This window comes from Halictus rubicundus, chromosome 6, assembly GCF_050948215.1.
Source record: "Halictus rubicundus isolate RS-2024b chromosome 6, iyHalRubi1_principal, whole genome shotgun sequence".
NCBI lineage: Eukaryota > Metazoa > Arthropoda > Insecta > Hymenoptera > Halictidae > Halictus > Halictus rubicundus.
In genome coordinates, this window is record NC_135154.1 from 10,252,762 (window position 1) to 10,268,397 (window position 15,636).

The following is a 15,636-nucleotide window of genomic DNA, read 5'->3' on the forward strand; positions in this document are numbered from 1 at the left end:
ATTATAATATTTTAATTCTTAAAGGGAGTATATTTTGTCACTTCTTAAAAGTCGTGGAACGAATGTCGAAAAAGGTGTCAAAACCCGAGCACATTCGATTCATTAAATTTGTAGCGGATAATGCACAAAGAATGAATAAGCAATTTTTATTGAACCGGTTTCCTGTTTTCGTGTATTGTCTCCGATACATTTGTCTTCCTTTGAGGTCTTCCTGCACGTGCACGGAGTATCGCACCTTTTTTCTCGCATAACAATCGTTAGTTTCACCTAGTTCCCTCCGACTTTTCATTTTTAATAAAGAGACAAGCGCGAACGCTTCCGTGGAAGTGTGCCATTACAGACATTTAAAGGTTTGCATTACCCGAGGAAGCATTTCTTTGTGCATTTGCAGAGGAAAGTAATGCACAGCAGATGGCCGTGCCCAACGCAAAGAACTTGGATCTTATTTCGTAAGATCCTAAGAATCGCGTTCGAACGGCGTCGAGCGACGAACGTTGTTTAAAACTTTGCTTTTAAAACTGCCGCCGGGTTAACAACACTGATAAATCCTGTCCGCGAAAAATTCCGCTGCTTCGCGAACGTCTGCTGAAAATCGTTAGATCGATAACGAAAGAAGGGAACGTTTATTTATTCCGTATTTTAGTTCCGAGAAATTAATCGTGTATGTCGGACACGTTATTTTCGAATGCATTGTGATATACATCGTCGATAAACAAGTGGATAACGGGAACACGGTTGCGACCATAATTCTGGGAGAACAGGTTACGAAATAATTCGAGATTAACGCGAAACAATATTCTGCTTCGACCTCATCATCGGAAAGTAACCATATTTTCCGGAGAACAATTTATTTTCACGAGACCGTTACAAACATCCATCGCTTTTCCGCTAAAACAGAAAATAATGCGATATAACATTAATCCGAAACGATCCATTGTCTCGATGGTTAATACTTTCCGCGGTAAATAATAGAGAACCAATTTCCATCCGAAAATGTATTAACGTTCGCAAATATTTAATACATCATCGTTCATAGCGCGGTAAACAAATGAAAGTCTCGCGTTGGAGAAATCAATTCCTATTTCCACAACGCGTCAGACAGGAATACCAACCCCTCTAGCAAAAGGTAGAAAAAAAAAGAGAAGAACGGAACATCCCTCAACATGTTCGCGGCGCAGGCTATGAAAATGTCTGTACAGGTTTTTGAGACTGCGAAGCGAGCGAAGATAAGGGTGGAAAAACGTCGGGTCGTGTGATCGTCCAGAAAGCGGCTGGAGTGGGGATTACGAGGGGTTAGAACCTGCGCCTAAGTTTACCCCTTCCCGGCGCATGCTCCTGCACCACTTTTCCCACCCTGTCGCCGAGGTTTGACTCCCGATATGATCGGAAAAAGGAGCCAGAAGCTAAACTGCCACCCTCCGCCACCCTCTCCTGAACTCGTTTTCAGCCCCCAGCATTTTCCGTCGTTACCGTGCACGATAAACTACGGCCATTTCGATTCATTGAATCGCTCCGTAATAATTGCATTGCCACCTTGCGAACCAATTCGTTCCGATTACTTTTACCACCCCTGAATTAATCGTTGTCAATTTTTACCGATGATCATAAGCCGTGCAATTAATACCAAAATAGAAATTTCAGGATTTTATTGCAGATTTATTGATCTGTAAATATGCTCAGGTCATTCTTCTGGTATTTCTTTAATGATAATTGCAATTGGTTTGGATTATTTACGGAAACTACAAATTAAATTGAATTTTCTGTCTTTTGGAAATGATAAATGATTTTGGTTGGTTGAAAAGCAAAATTCCATTCCGCGTACGAGAAAATCTAAACAAAAGCTACGAGTTAAAGTGTTCTGGGCTTCTTTGAACTTGCAAAGTGGGGAACGTTTCCGAAATGTTTTCCAGAGAAAAAATATTCTGGCACAAAGCTCGAAAGTCGGAAATCGCACGAACTTTTCGCTGAAGAAGGATTCTGGGCAAAAAGAAAATCTTCTCACTCACTTGTCTCTCTTAGAATGACGAAGAATCGGATAAACTTCTCGTGACTATTTATATTCACACTGAGTTAATATTTTGTATCTTATAAAAGACGTTCATTTAGCCTCCTTAATGTAACTCTAAATCTTTTTCGCAACAAAACAAGTTTTTAAGCAGTCCAAAATTTGCGAAAGCAAATTACTGCACCAAAAATTACGAGATCAGGGAGTCACTGTATGACTATGTTCAAATGAAAACAGAGAGTGCTGAATCAGAAATAGAGAAATTACAAAACCACTGCAACACTGCATCACTATGACACAATTGCTCTAATCGTTCCGTTTTCACTTCACCACAATGTTTACAAATCCCCGGAAAACAAAATCAAAACCAAAGGGATTTCATTACGAATGCAATAAAATTGAAAAATTAAAAAATCACTGCAGCAGTACATCACCATGGCACACACACCACCCCAATCATCCCTTTCGTTTCACTCCCGTGTTAAAAAATTCCAAAGAATCACAATTAAAACCAAAAAGAAATAGTAATAGTTGAATAAAATCGAAAACAGTGCCAAGAGAATGCACGAACCGTTCAAAACAGCCCTTAAACACCATCAACGTCCGTTGAACTGGTTCCGATCAGGGTAGGAGGCGGCGCAGCGCAACCCTTCTTTCCGATCAGGTCGTTGAAGTCACCGATACTTCCGATACCTGATACAGCGCATCGTGTCCTCGTGGCCAATGCTGGAAGGGGTTGCCGGTGGTTGGTGGGGGTGGCCACCCTCGCGTTCCACTGGTGGGTTTGGGAGTCTGTCCGCGTCGCGGCGCCACCGTACGGCGTGCGCGGCCGTCGTCCCTTGGCGGTGGCCAGGCTAACTTTTGTCCGCAGTGTCGGCAGTTCTTAACCCGAGAACTGTCTCCTTGCTCGCGTCCCGGTCTCTTGCGTCTGCGACACGCATCTCCGAACCGAGCCAGCATCGGTGGGCACCGAACGGATCGAAACCGGCACGCGGAATCGTCGGAGAAAGGGGGCAGATGATCGGCCCGAGGGGACAATAGTTTCGCCAGGGTGGAAAAGTGCGTGGCTGGAGGGATGACTGCGAGGGCTGCAGGAGCCGAGCGTTCGAGTTAGTCTCGGCCAGAACACAGGCCCAGTAGGATCTGCGTGCACGTACTGGAGCCGCGAACGGTGCGTGTGCACCCAGCTAGCCGAGGGTACATCTTCCCCACCCCTGTTGTCTGATGCGCGGCCGCGAGTTTCGCGTTTCCGGAAAAGTGTGTCCGGACGGTCCGGGCCCGCCGACCCAGTGCACAGGTGATTATCTGGTGATTATTGTGCTTTTGTGCGACATACCTACACACACACACACACACACATACACACACATACATACACGCATATACGGTGATCTTTCGTACGATCCCCGTAAAAACCCCTCTCCTCGGGTCCGATACCATAGAAAGCAGCTCTGAATAATTGATCGGCGTTTCTCGCGGTCCCAGGCCGGGACAACGTGGAAGTTGATAAGGAAGCCCTTTGATCATGATTCCTGCGGTGGCCGCGAGTTGACAAGCACGCACGTGCAGCCGTGCCCTCGGATTATCTGAAAGCCGAAACGCGCGGCCGGCTGGAACGTGACCATCGGACGGATTCTTGATCGTCGCGGGCCCCGGCTCTATCTCGACCCGGTCAACCAACTCGGCCACCAAGAGACACAGAAAGAAAAAGGAACGCGACGTGAACACGAGAACCGAGTGATAGCGCCTAGCTGACTGGCTAGCCTCTTGCGAGCCTGGCATCGAGAGGAATGGCTAAAGACGAGCGAAATCGGCGATTCTATGGGGGTCTTGATGATCCGGATCGACTCTCAGGCGATTTTTCAATGGTGGACGAATTCGAGGACGGATTGGCTTCTTAGCATCGGTTCCGATAAACTTCAATGTCTTTGGAATATTCCTGTCTTCGTAATCATTTTTTTTTTGAGAAATTTTTGTTTTTCGACTGCGACAAGTGGAGAATATGGAATTTGTTGATGAGAAATTTCCTTGTCGGTGGAATTTGGTTCTTCTACCAATTTTGGGAAAATTGTTTCACTTTCACAGCAATTGCACTTTTTGGAAATATTTGTTTTGGAGAATCGGCTTTTTTGTGAACATGTTAGAATTGTTAGATCCTCTGTCGTGAGGATTGGAGTATCCGTGAAAGGAAAAGTGTGTCTAGTCTGCAAAGAATGTTCTTCTAGTATGTGTATATTTTTCTGAATTGTGTCTTGCATAATCGACTCGAATCTGTTGTCATAATAGTAAAATAGGAGAGTGACATTCTGGACCCTTTCTCCACGAAAATAGAACGTTTAAAAATCCTCTCTTAATTTTACTCAAAAAACTCAAAAAATCTTTTATTCCTAAAATTTGCATCCTCGCAGTTGGTCTTCGAAAATAGACTCTCAAAAATGACTGTCAGCGATCGAAGTGCACCGAAAACGACCCTCTAAAATGTTTAAAATCGCTTTTCTGAATTTTTCTCTTGATACTCTTCTATCGAAAAGAATCAATTAAAAATAATTGTCAGTTGCTCAGGTACAGTTCTCGTTCATATTATTTTAACATTTATCCAGAAAATCTAACTTCTACAATCCAGATATTCTCTGAACAGCAATTTCCCAGGAACCAGCCAACAGTGATTTATAAACATCCTCTCAATTTAATACGTTCTTCCAGTCATCAGAAAATTCTATCCGTCTCAGCAACCACATGCAACGCAAAATATTTTTCTAGTGATTACACGAAGAAATTCTTATCAAACCAAACAGAGTTTCCTGCCGTCTAAAGTGTCGTTACATCATCAGAAAAAAAATCATCCTCTACAAGCATAGCCGCCACGGAGACGTCGCATTCTTCAAAACAACTATCAGTGCTTCGGAAAGTCTTTTCTCGAAGTGTCACAAATCACCAAAAAACCACCCCTACTCCAAAAAAAAAAAACTGCCTCGACCGTTCTTCTTCGAGAAAAATTACAAAATCTCCAGTGACGTCGAAACAAATTTCTACGGTTCTCAAGTGTTCGGGCAATGTCTGGAGGGCATATCTCGGCATTGTCTCAAGAAACCACCCCTAATTTAGGGAACCGAGGGAAGAGCCGACGAATATCTCGAAAGGAGAGTGTTCCTCCGTTGGTTTTCTGCCGCGAGGAGGTCTCGGAACCCCCGTGTCGCGTGCAGCAACCCCGCGTGTCGTGATTATCTTATCCGGCGAGAGAGAAAAAAAAAAGGAATCCGGCCTCGCGCGATGTCCCTGAGCGCGGCTCTTGAACTTAGAGCGCTGCGCATCCTTCGTTCGCCGGAAGATATTGTTACAATCGCCCTCGAACAGCGTCGCGTTGCTTCCCGAAGGGGGCACGGAGGGTGGCGTTTATCGTCGACCGGTATATTGAGTAGCGTGCGACCGCTCGAAGAAAGCGAGTCCCGCTGCTGCGACCAGCGAAATTCCACGAGTCGGGCCGTCACCGTTGGTACCGCGTCGTTTCGACGGATCCTCGACGGTTCTACCTGGTCCCTGGTTCTCCTCTAACGTCCAGGCACCGGTAATCGGCACACCGTTTCTGGGTAACCCGAAAACTCGCTTTTCGTCTCTCGTGTCCTGTGACTCCAACATCTCGTGGAAATCCAACGAATTAGGGGATGCTCCGAGCGATCGCACGAACGACTCTATGCCTCATCGAGTTCCCTTCGATTTAGGAGGTTTATACAGACCTTCCCGCGCTTCTAGGAACCAGTGACACTGTGCGTTAGATATAAAGTTCGCATCGCTGGGACGTTATTCTCGGTGTAGTGAGAACCGTTGTAACTCTTCGATGATTGTGGAAGACGTTGAAGAGTGAGTGAAAAAGCACAGGTAAATGTTTCAGAGCTTGTTCTATCTTATCCCGGCCGGAGTGACTAAAATTTAATTGTAGATCGTGAAACCGGTGCTACGTGCAGTTAACGTTCTGCCCGACAGATTCATAGATTCATAGAGCGCAACTGCCGCAGGCATTCTGCCCACTTATGTCATCTTTTGCGCTGACGTATGGCGTTTGTCTTTTCTTCGTGTTTCGTATAATCGAATCGGAAGGTGTTATTCTTCACGACCGTCCCGGCGTTCCGTTTCTCGCATTGTCTCCGAGTCGGACGAATTATGCTTGGACCGAGGCTCTCTCCGCGGACCGAAAATTTTCGTAACTCCCTAAGACGCTTGTTGCGAAACCCTCGGACAACAATGCTCCGGAGACGCATTGGCGATGGCGATGCAGGCGCGTGTACGCGCACGCCGGCCCCCGTTGACAAACTAATCCCCGCGTTATATCGGATGATCGTATAGCACACGCTGACAACCCGACAACCGCGTAGTATTTTCGTGGGCGGCTGCGACGAATTTTCGTCGACGCGGACGTCTTCATTTCGATGGACGGGCGCCCCATCCTCGTAAATTTTTCTCAATTTCTAATCGACGCCAACGTCATCAAACCAATTATTTACGTATCAATATATCTGGATTTTAAAATCATACATTCTACGGTATTCTGACACGTAATATTTGCGATCTTCATGTTAGTCTAATTGACGCTCTTGTAAATCCAATTAATATATCAATGTATCTGGATCTTAAAATAATAAATTTTTCAGTAGGGTGCTCCGATCCGGAACCTTCGCGGTCGCCATCTTAGTCTAATTGACGTTCTCACGGCATTCGTAATGTTAATGCAATTTCTCTGACTCTAGGACGAAACATCTACATTTACTGTGCAAAACTAATCCAACTTCCAGAATTAATTTTTCAATAGACTGTCGGGCAGAGATAAATTTTTTTTCTAATTATTTCTTCAAACTTTCCCATCTCTTGAAGTATATTCATTACTTCGTGTTGCAAGGGTATTCGTCTTCAATTGCAGTGGTTTTTGAGACAGCTGAATTTTTCGGGATTCGAATGATTCTTAGGTAATCTTTTGGTCGGTCGATGATTTTCCTGGGGGGTTAATCGATCGAGTAGAAAGCCACAGCAACAAGTACGCAACGTTGGTGGCGTGAATCGAGTTACACAGTTGTTTTCGTTTCCGCGTCAACAGCGACTATCATCCACCGGCGATGATTAACTCCGTGTAACCGGCGAACGCCGCAGAAATTAAAGTTGCATTATCCGGGACCCGGCACCGGTTAACTCGACTGTCACGAAGTGTGCTTAACACGGTAACGCGGATTAACGCGTTCGCCGGAAGCTGCACGCCTTTCACGGCTTCCTTGAATCGACATGTTTCACCCCCGTCGACTTCTACGCTGCGTCAAACCCCCATCGGAATTCGAATTTTTTCTGGACACTCGGGAGCCGTTCTCCCGACATCCTTCAACTGTCATCGACATTCCCGCATGGTCGTTGTATTTAAACAATCGTTTACATTCTTCCGCAAGATCGTTTTACGCGACAGCCTCTAGATGACAGCTCGGGGTACTTAGTTCGACAAACTTTAGAGCACTTACGGACGAAGACATAACAGATCCGTCAGGATGGTCAGCGTCTGAAATAACGTCCACCCCAGCATCGAATACGCGGATCGACGATTCGAAATCCGCTCGCGTGAAATTCGATCGGCCGTGTTCGACAAATAAGTAACTCAATCGAGGAGCTGACTCGGCGAGCAAGGCAGCGTTCGCGCGTGTACGTTTTCATCGAGTTTCGTTATTTACACAACTCGCCGGCACCTCGAGGCTGCTTTCTGTGGCGTCCCGAGTGGAGAGGGGGGTGGGGGAAGGGTTGGATCCGCGATCGATCCTTTCGCTGCGAGAACCACCCCCGAGACCAAACAAAAATCGCGAGGTTCATAGATTCTCGACGGGACCAAAACAAGATGAAACTCTCTCGCAGCGAAAGGATCCGGTCGGAGAGGAAAAATGGAAGACAGGGGAGAGAGAGAAAAAGTGAGAGAGAGAGAGAGAGAGCGACGGTGGGGAGTAGCCGGCCGGTCTCCCCGGTCCCCCGAAAAAGGACCCCGCGTTTGGTAACCCTTTCGAAATTGAATCTCACCTCGTTGTCGTCGCTCGCGTCTGAAAATCGTAACGGCGCTCGGAACAAAGGCCGCTCAGTCACCAAAGAGCAATCGAAGGGTTAGTGTCTGAGCGGGGTGGGGGGCTCGAGGGGGGCCGGCACGAGGAGGAGGAGGAGGAGGAGGAAGGAGGGTGGCAGAGAGAGAGAGATATCGCGAGCGGTGTATGTGTGCGCGCGGAGGGAGGGTGAAAATAAGAAACATAGATACAATGAGAAGGGAGACGCCGGGAGAAAAAGAGGAACGAAAGAAGAAGAAGGGAACCGACGATCGGCAGGGGTTGGAGAAAAGGGCGTTCGGGGAGCTGAAAATATGAGATCCGCTCTGGTAGGGACCACCTAGCCAGCCTCCGGTCCTTTCCGCGACGTCTCCCTCCACCGCGCAGCTTATCCCCACCCTCGCGTCGCTCTCCTCTGAACGCGAGTATCGCGAACGTTGGTGGGGATCGGGGATCGCGAGCTATTGGCGGTCGAGTGGGCCGGCCTACCCCCTCTGACGGCCTTTGGCTCCGCCTCATCCCCTCCAGGGTTCGTGCACCTCCTCCAGACATCACATCGGTCGTTCGGTAGCTCTTAGTTTCAGGTTAGGAGCCTGCTAGGACGGGTCTCGTACACTCTTCCCGAGAACAGCCGAGACGAGGCGAGGTGAGGCGAGGCGAGTCGAGTCGAGGCGAGTCGAGGCGAGACCGAACGAGACGGAGACGGAGACGAGGGCGCAGACGAGGGAAAATAGCGGCGGCGGCGGCAGTGAAGTGTGACCGCGTGCAGTGCGTGCAGTCGGTTTGAACCGCCGCGAGTGTGGGTGTGATATGCCGTCGCGTGAACCACGGGCAGTCTGACGCGCGCCGCCTGAACCACCGAGATTCGAACGCCTGGCGCGGGTTGTTCGAGCTGGACTGCTCGTCAATGACTCTGGTGAACACGACGACGACGACGACGACTACGACAAGGACATCGTGCGAGTACATTGTGTGACCGTGGGACCAGTGTGTGGTGCGACAGGTCCAGTGTGTTCCGGGACAGTGTCCGGGACTAACGAACAGGAAGAGACGGTAGCGACGGGCCCGCCGGCCGAGGCGTGCGCCCCAGGAGGCGTCGGCGGCGCCGGCATACGAAGGGGATCGGTTTTGGGCCCGGCGGAGAAGCTCGAAGCCGTCAAAGTGGCTTCGTCACTGGGCCTCCAGGGGCCATCAGCGCCGATCGGGGCCCAATTACTGGCGGCTACTGCCGGTTCGGAGGATGCACCGGCCGTTTACCACGCGAATCTGCTAGCCAGCAGCAACGCATCCGTGCTCCAGCAGCCCGTTCTAGCGAGCCTGAACACGCCGGCACTGGCCAGCATGCAGGCCTCTGCGGAGGCCAACTCGCTGGACATTCAGGCCATGCAGTCCATGGACTGGCTGTTCAAGAAGGAGCGCATATACCTGCTCGCCCAGTTCTGGCAACAGGTAAGTGATCCACGAACGACAAATCTGTGCTACGATGCCTCTTCTACGTGTGGTCCGCGAACAGTGTGTTTCTATTTCGCTGCTAGGAGATCAACGATCCTACTCCAGCACACCCTCGTTGAGCGTGTCGGGGAGGGGGGGGGGAGCATAATTTGTTGCATAGTCTCGTGAACAAATGAAGTGCGATCGATGCCTGACGTGACCGTGAAGTGAGGATCACAAGTTTAGAGGATCGGTTTTAGAGATTGTGCCCTGATCCAACCAAGTGTCGAGGATATTATATATATTCGATTCGACCGTTCGTTCTTTTGGTTATGTTTCCCTCGATGAGAAAGGGCTCGACTCTCGTGATGTGCATATGGCCGAGTAAAAGATTATTTGTCTCGTATCGGGGGTTGAACGTGTGACGATCGTTCCTCGCGATCCCGGTGCTGATCGAACCCGGTTCCGTGAGTCTTTCGGTCGGTAATTGCTGGTCAGGTTCTCCCGGCCACTTGGCCGACCCCGAGTTTCAACGAGGGTGCGAGGGTGGCGAAGTTTCCCCGACACTTGCTGTTTGGAGGATAGTTCAGCGATTTAGGGGATGGCTCGACCGACTTGCGGCAAAGTGGCCTACATACAGTGGTTGACAACCGTTCTAGACAGTGGCCGTGGTCGATTCTCCGCGTGGGAACGTGCTCAGTTATCAGGGAAAAATAGGGGATGATTTTTTAGAGGATACACGAGCTTTCGTTTAGTTTCTCGGTGACTCGAAAATTGTGGCTAGCAGATAGGGTACGATAGTGACGTTTAAAAGAAATTAATTAAAAGATTCTCCGGCGTTCAGAGATGGTACAAAAGTCTGAAAGAGATCTCAGAACGATTCGTGGGAAACGGAGTTTCAATTTTGCCTCCCGTTGACAAGCAGAGCTGTCAGCTCTCCTCTAGTGTACATTCCCAACGCGAAAATCACCGTCACAGCTGTCACAGTCATAATTACAGAAGTTGTACAAACCCTGTGAGGTTATTTGTACAGACAATTTTTAAAAGTGAATCTGATGTATAGAAAATTGACAGACAGTTCGTAGACGTGCTTCAAAGTAGCAGTACAAAAATGCCGCAACATTTCAGAATTGAACAAATCCGACTATCTGTTAAAAATGTTAGGAAAAGTTAGAGCAGACATTCCTCGTGCTCCGCTGCGATTTTTCCGTCACTAGTGCTCCGTTCTGTGTCGAAATCTGTTTCGGGGGTCAAGCAGGTGTCAAGGATCGCGGATAGATTAAACTTGCGGTACCAACGAGGACGATTCCTGGGAACGAGCGGTTTGACAGTGGCCGTAAAACGCGGCGGGTTCTTCCGGTGCGGGACGCGCGATCGTTCCGCTCGACTAGCTGTTTTCGATAAAACATAGTCGCTTAATAACGGGCGCGGGCACGCCGATAGCGGATTACGACCCGGGGTCGGGACTATTAATACCGCATAGTTTCATAATTATGTCTATTGATTAGGCCGGCCGGGTTAATGACGCCCGGAACTCCGCGGGAAACGGCGGGTTCCCGCGGCTAATTTCCGTCGTCGGATTTTCAGCGCGCGTGTTCTCCCCGAAACCTTCGCGCGGATATTCGCCTCGAATTTCTGAAACGCGGGGATAATTATCGGACCCCCCTCCCCCCGTCCCTTTTCCCGGCATAATTTGCTCGGACATAATCGCGCCGCGGAAAGCTCGAAAGCCGCCGAGAGGATCGATGAAGCGGTACAACCCGCTGACACGTTTCGGAGGAAAGTGAAAACGCCGAAAGTCGAGCCACGCCGCGCCGCGACTCCGTGCACGCCGCCGTTCGTGATTAAACAGTATGACTTCTAAACTCGTCACGGGATCTATCGTCTTCTGCTCGGATCGCTGCTGCACACTCGATGCCCGGCTTCTTTATTCGAGCGCACGCAGGACACGCTTCAAAGGTCCGGCAGGATGTGGAATACTCGATACTTAAGTGCCCGGTACTCGATACTTTCGGGCTGAACGGTGGTTAGCCGGCTTTTGTCGTTCCGTGACTGACAGGTCTTCTCACTTTTCAATTAAAGTCGTCCCCCGGTTGTTCTTTGTTTTATTCCGTTTTATTTCACTTGTCTGTTTTGCTTAATAGTAGCGAGGATCTTCAGATTAAAAATTTCAACACGGTAGAGCTCATCGAGTCTGTGAATTATTAAGTTTAATTTGAGGCTTACACACCCATAAATTATCCACTAATTTTTATTCATTTTGGTGCGAAAATTGAGTCTACAAGTTGTATTGTGGAGTAAGGAAACGAACCTGTGAGTTACATGCTTGACTATTGAGTAAAAATTTGAACCAGATTTTGAATTTAGCGGTGGTCAGTGATCCAAAGAATTACGAATCAATCTTGTTTAATTTCCTTCTGAAAATTGGGACTGTATATCTTGATTTGGTAGAAAATGACGAGCTCATTAATTATGTATCCAACTCTGTTTATCTAGTTACGTTTCGATCTGAATATTGAGACTAGGAATTCTTAATTTGGTAGAAGACGACACACGCCTATGATTTCTGTATCTATTTCTGTCTGTTCCGTTTAATTTTAATGTGGTGTTTAAGACTGCGCGTTCGATATAGTGGTGCAAGTCAACAAGCTTGTAAAATATAGTATTTCAAAGTTTAGTGCAGTTAAGTGTTCCGTCTAAGAAGGAAGTAATTTGCGAAGTTCAGGCAACGCGATAACAATTGACGATTGCTAAAGCGTTGATAAGATACAGGATGCGTTACAACGAAAATGTCACTACTAGTTCAGTTTAGATAAAGAGGAGCATAAGTGTCATCGTCCTCTTAGATACACGAAAAATCAACACAACCATTTTCCATGCTATAAAGCTGCCTGCTGGGCAGTATATAAAATGCACGAACTTCATGCGAGTGTCTATTACTGTTATTAGTGTTATTAGCATCAAATTAGCATTCGCTGGGTAGCTTGCAAAACAAGATACAAAAAACCACGGGAGCAATTTATTTACTTTTCGATATTAATCGGCATTTAAAATTGCTGCTCGCAGTAATTTATAGTCAACAATGTGCCAGTAGCCTTTGATCTCTTCGATATTTCCTGTCGATGGGATAATAAAAATTGTTCGCAAGTTTGCGGGGAGAATATAGGAAAATTGGAAACTGGGGTCGATTAACGGATTCCAGGATCGATGGGTTCGTCAAGGAATTCCTCATCGGTCGTGCGTCAATCGCACAGAAATGTGCCCGTCGCCGGAGATTGAGTTACGCCGAGACGAAAGCCGGGGTTACGGACGTTTCCCGATTTTTAACGAAACGTCCTGGCCGCATCCCATTTACCTGGAAATCGGTCGTCGATTCTCAAATCTATCCATACCAAAACCACCTGGAAATCGCATGAAACGCCTCTGTGCATCAATCAGACTGCCAGAAAAAAATTATAGATTCATGCCAAATAACAGTTCCAGTGGTAACAAACTCATCTAAAATTATATCTGTAACATCCACAAAAATCCGAGAACTTCAAAAAATGATTCTGCAAACTAGATTGTGATTTGGAAATTTATTTGACCACTGGAAGCAGTAAATCTGTCAAATTTCTTGCGAATATAGGGTTGAGGAAAATCCTAGACCAGAGGAAACACTATGTTAATGCTAAAACTTGATCTGAAACTGTCTACACTGTCCGCAAAAATAGAAAGATTTTTAGAAAAGTGATTCTGTAGACTAGATCACGATTGGAATATTTTTTACTCGACCCAAACTGTTGATTCTGTAAAAATTGTTATTTATGTCGCCTGATAGAGGATTGTGGTACCGTAGAAAATTAGTTTGCAATGCGTGTAGGATCCACAAAGATCAGAAAGGTTACAGAATTGATTCCGTAGATGAAATTGTGGTTTGGACGTTTTTTGGCAGATTGGGAGGGTCGCGTTTGGAAAAATTGATACGGGTGTCGATTGTCGGAGGGTCGTCTCAAGCCGGTTGGAAGCGGCGGAGGTGGCAGATCCCTTCGGAAAATTCGTGGAGAAGACGTCCGGTTGCGTTTTCGCGGAGCAGTCGTGCGCGCGGAACGAGACCACGAAGCGTACTCCCAATTAGGAGCGTGTCGACCGTGAATGGACAAAAGTTTTGCCATGACTCGGTTCCCCTCCTGCTCCCGACACCGTGTCCCCTTGGTCCCCTCCAGGAGCTTGCTCCGACAGCCAGTAGGGGAATCCCTGACGCGGTTCCCGAGATCCCCGTGCGGCGGCGACACTTGCCGAGACGCGTTCAACAACAACGAGACGTGAGTCACGCGCGCTCTGACACCGACGAACGATCATGCCGCGTGGACGCTGACTTTCCAGCTCTGATAGCCCATTTAATTAACCACCGACACCAATTTACCCCACTTTTCCAAGCGCAACATACACAAAATCCTAGGAACTTCGCTGGAATGATCAATTCCCTCCCTTGAAGCGGGGGATGATGGCTAAAGAGAGCTGTGGTCCTCGAAGGATCATCCCTTAGTTGTAATTTTATATTTCTTAGCGATAGCTTGCTCATTGCATGGTAAAATGAGAGACGAATGTAGAAATGTGGCGTTTTGTTTAAGGGATGATTGTTTGCTGCGTGGATTTTCAACACCCTCTTTGAGTAACTGTTGAGGATTGATGCAGTACATAGGGTGCGTTAAGATCTATTTCAAACTTTACATAAATTGAGATAATTAATGGCAAAGATGAAGCCTTAAGATTGAGCCACACGATTTAGACTGTTTCTTCTTGTGAGAAGGATTCAACTGCTGCATTGTATACAATTTAGAATCCCGTCTTCATAGATCGGGAACACCTTTGTAGTGCTTTTAGATAGCATAGTCAGCATAAATTTGCTTTGCATTCAATTATAAAATATAGTCTTTTTATCCAATCTCTGATACACAAGTTCAAACTGTCTAGACTTGAATACTGTACTCCTTGATAAAACAAACGAAATAAAAATGGCGTGAATACTGAATTCACAGAACGCTTCGCTCCGATGAATTGTAGAAAACGTTTTCTAGATATATTAAATTTGATTGGTGGAACGATAGAATAGTGTACATCAATTTTGTTGCCCTTCACACTTCCAATTTCACAAAAAGGCATTCCGTTTGTGGGAATATCGAATATTAAAGAAAACAGTGGGCGCGAGTAGAAACGATTGGAATATGGGTTGAAGAATATAAAAGTTAAAAGTTGTGGAAGGAGGGCACAGATTCTAGATAAAACGAGTTCTTGTCTAATTAAGGTAATTGCAAAGAAGTTGCCCGTTCAAAGAATGCCAAACAGCGTTCGACACTCGTTACATGGTTCGCAATGCCTTTTAATAAGGGATCGCGGGGCTCACAGCAAATATACACGCGACTCGGTGCACCTGCGCTCGATTCTAGTCAGCACCTAAGCGGTCGCGTTGCCTGCCGGCAGCTCGTAAAGCGGGTGAACCCCGGAGGTCTAGACCAGCCCTGGACTAGACCAACGAGACGACGCATCCGAAATAAGCCTCTATATTCTATTTCGAGGCCGACACGCCGCGCGATACAGTTTCTCGTGTCAGTAGAATACGGCAATGATCCCCTCGTTGGCCCGTTTTCACGTCCGCAACAATTACCTTCCTACAATTTTTAAACCAATCATCTTAAACCGCTCTGCCCGCTTTACGCTATTTATTCCGCGACATCTGAACCAATCCACACAGCCCGAACAAAAGAAACGGACTTACCAGTGCAATTCATCTTGTTCAAACAGATGGCAATATTCTTTTGTATCAACATTATACGATTTTATTACTCAGTGGTGCATGAAGCAAGTGTTGTCAATTTTTACTTCTGTCGTTTGACATGACACTCGGAATCTGGACGAAGGAAATGTTAAACTAAATTGTTCAGTCAAATCATTTTACACAGTGGTATCTGGAGCAATTATCTTTCTGCAATTTTTGCTATTTTAGACAACGTCCAAAAATCTTGGAAGAAGCAATATATGTGTTTCTGAAATTTTAGTAAATTCCAATTGTGTACGGCATTTAATTAAACATGTTTGGCTGAAGAATTGAATCTCGTCTCAAGGAATAACCGAGAGTAGAGAAAGAAATAGTTTCCGAGATGG

The 15,636-nt window shown here is 46.9% G+C and overlaps 1 protein-coding gene across 5 annotated transcripts in view; it reads left to right on the plus strand.

The window, feature by feature from the left end:
* Positions 1-3,121: 3,121 nt before the first annotated feature.
* Cut (homeobox protein, cut) overlaps positions 3,122-15,636 on the plus strand; it is a 133,505-nt gene continuing 120,990 nt past the window's right edge. For 3 of the 5 annotated variants that reach the window (XM_076789845.1, XM_076789849.1, XM_076789848.1), the window contains exons 1-2: positions 3,123-3,302; positions 8,633-9,510. In XM_076789845.1, coding sequence (XP_076645960.1) covers positions 9,403-9,510 — 108 coding nt within the window. In that variant the 5' untranslated portion in view covers positions 3,123-3,302; positions 8,633-9,402. Of the gene's footprint in view, positions 3,303-8,632; positions 9,511-15,636 lie in introns of all 5 variants that reach the window. The other 2 variants (XM_076789850.1, XM_076789847.1) reach the window with 2 other exon arrangements.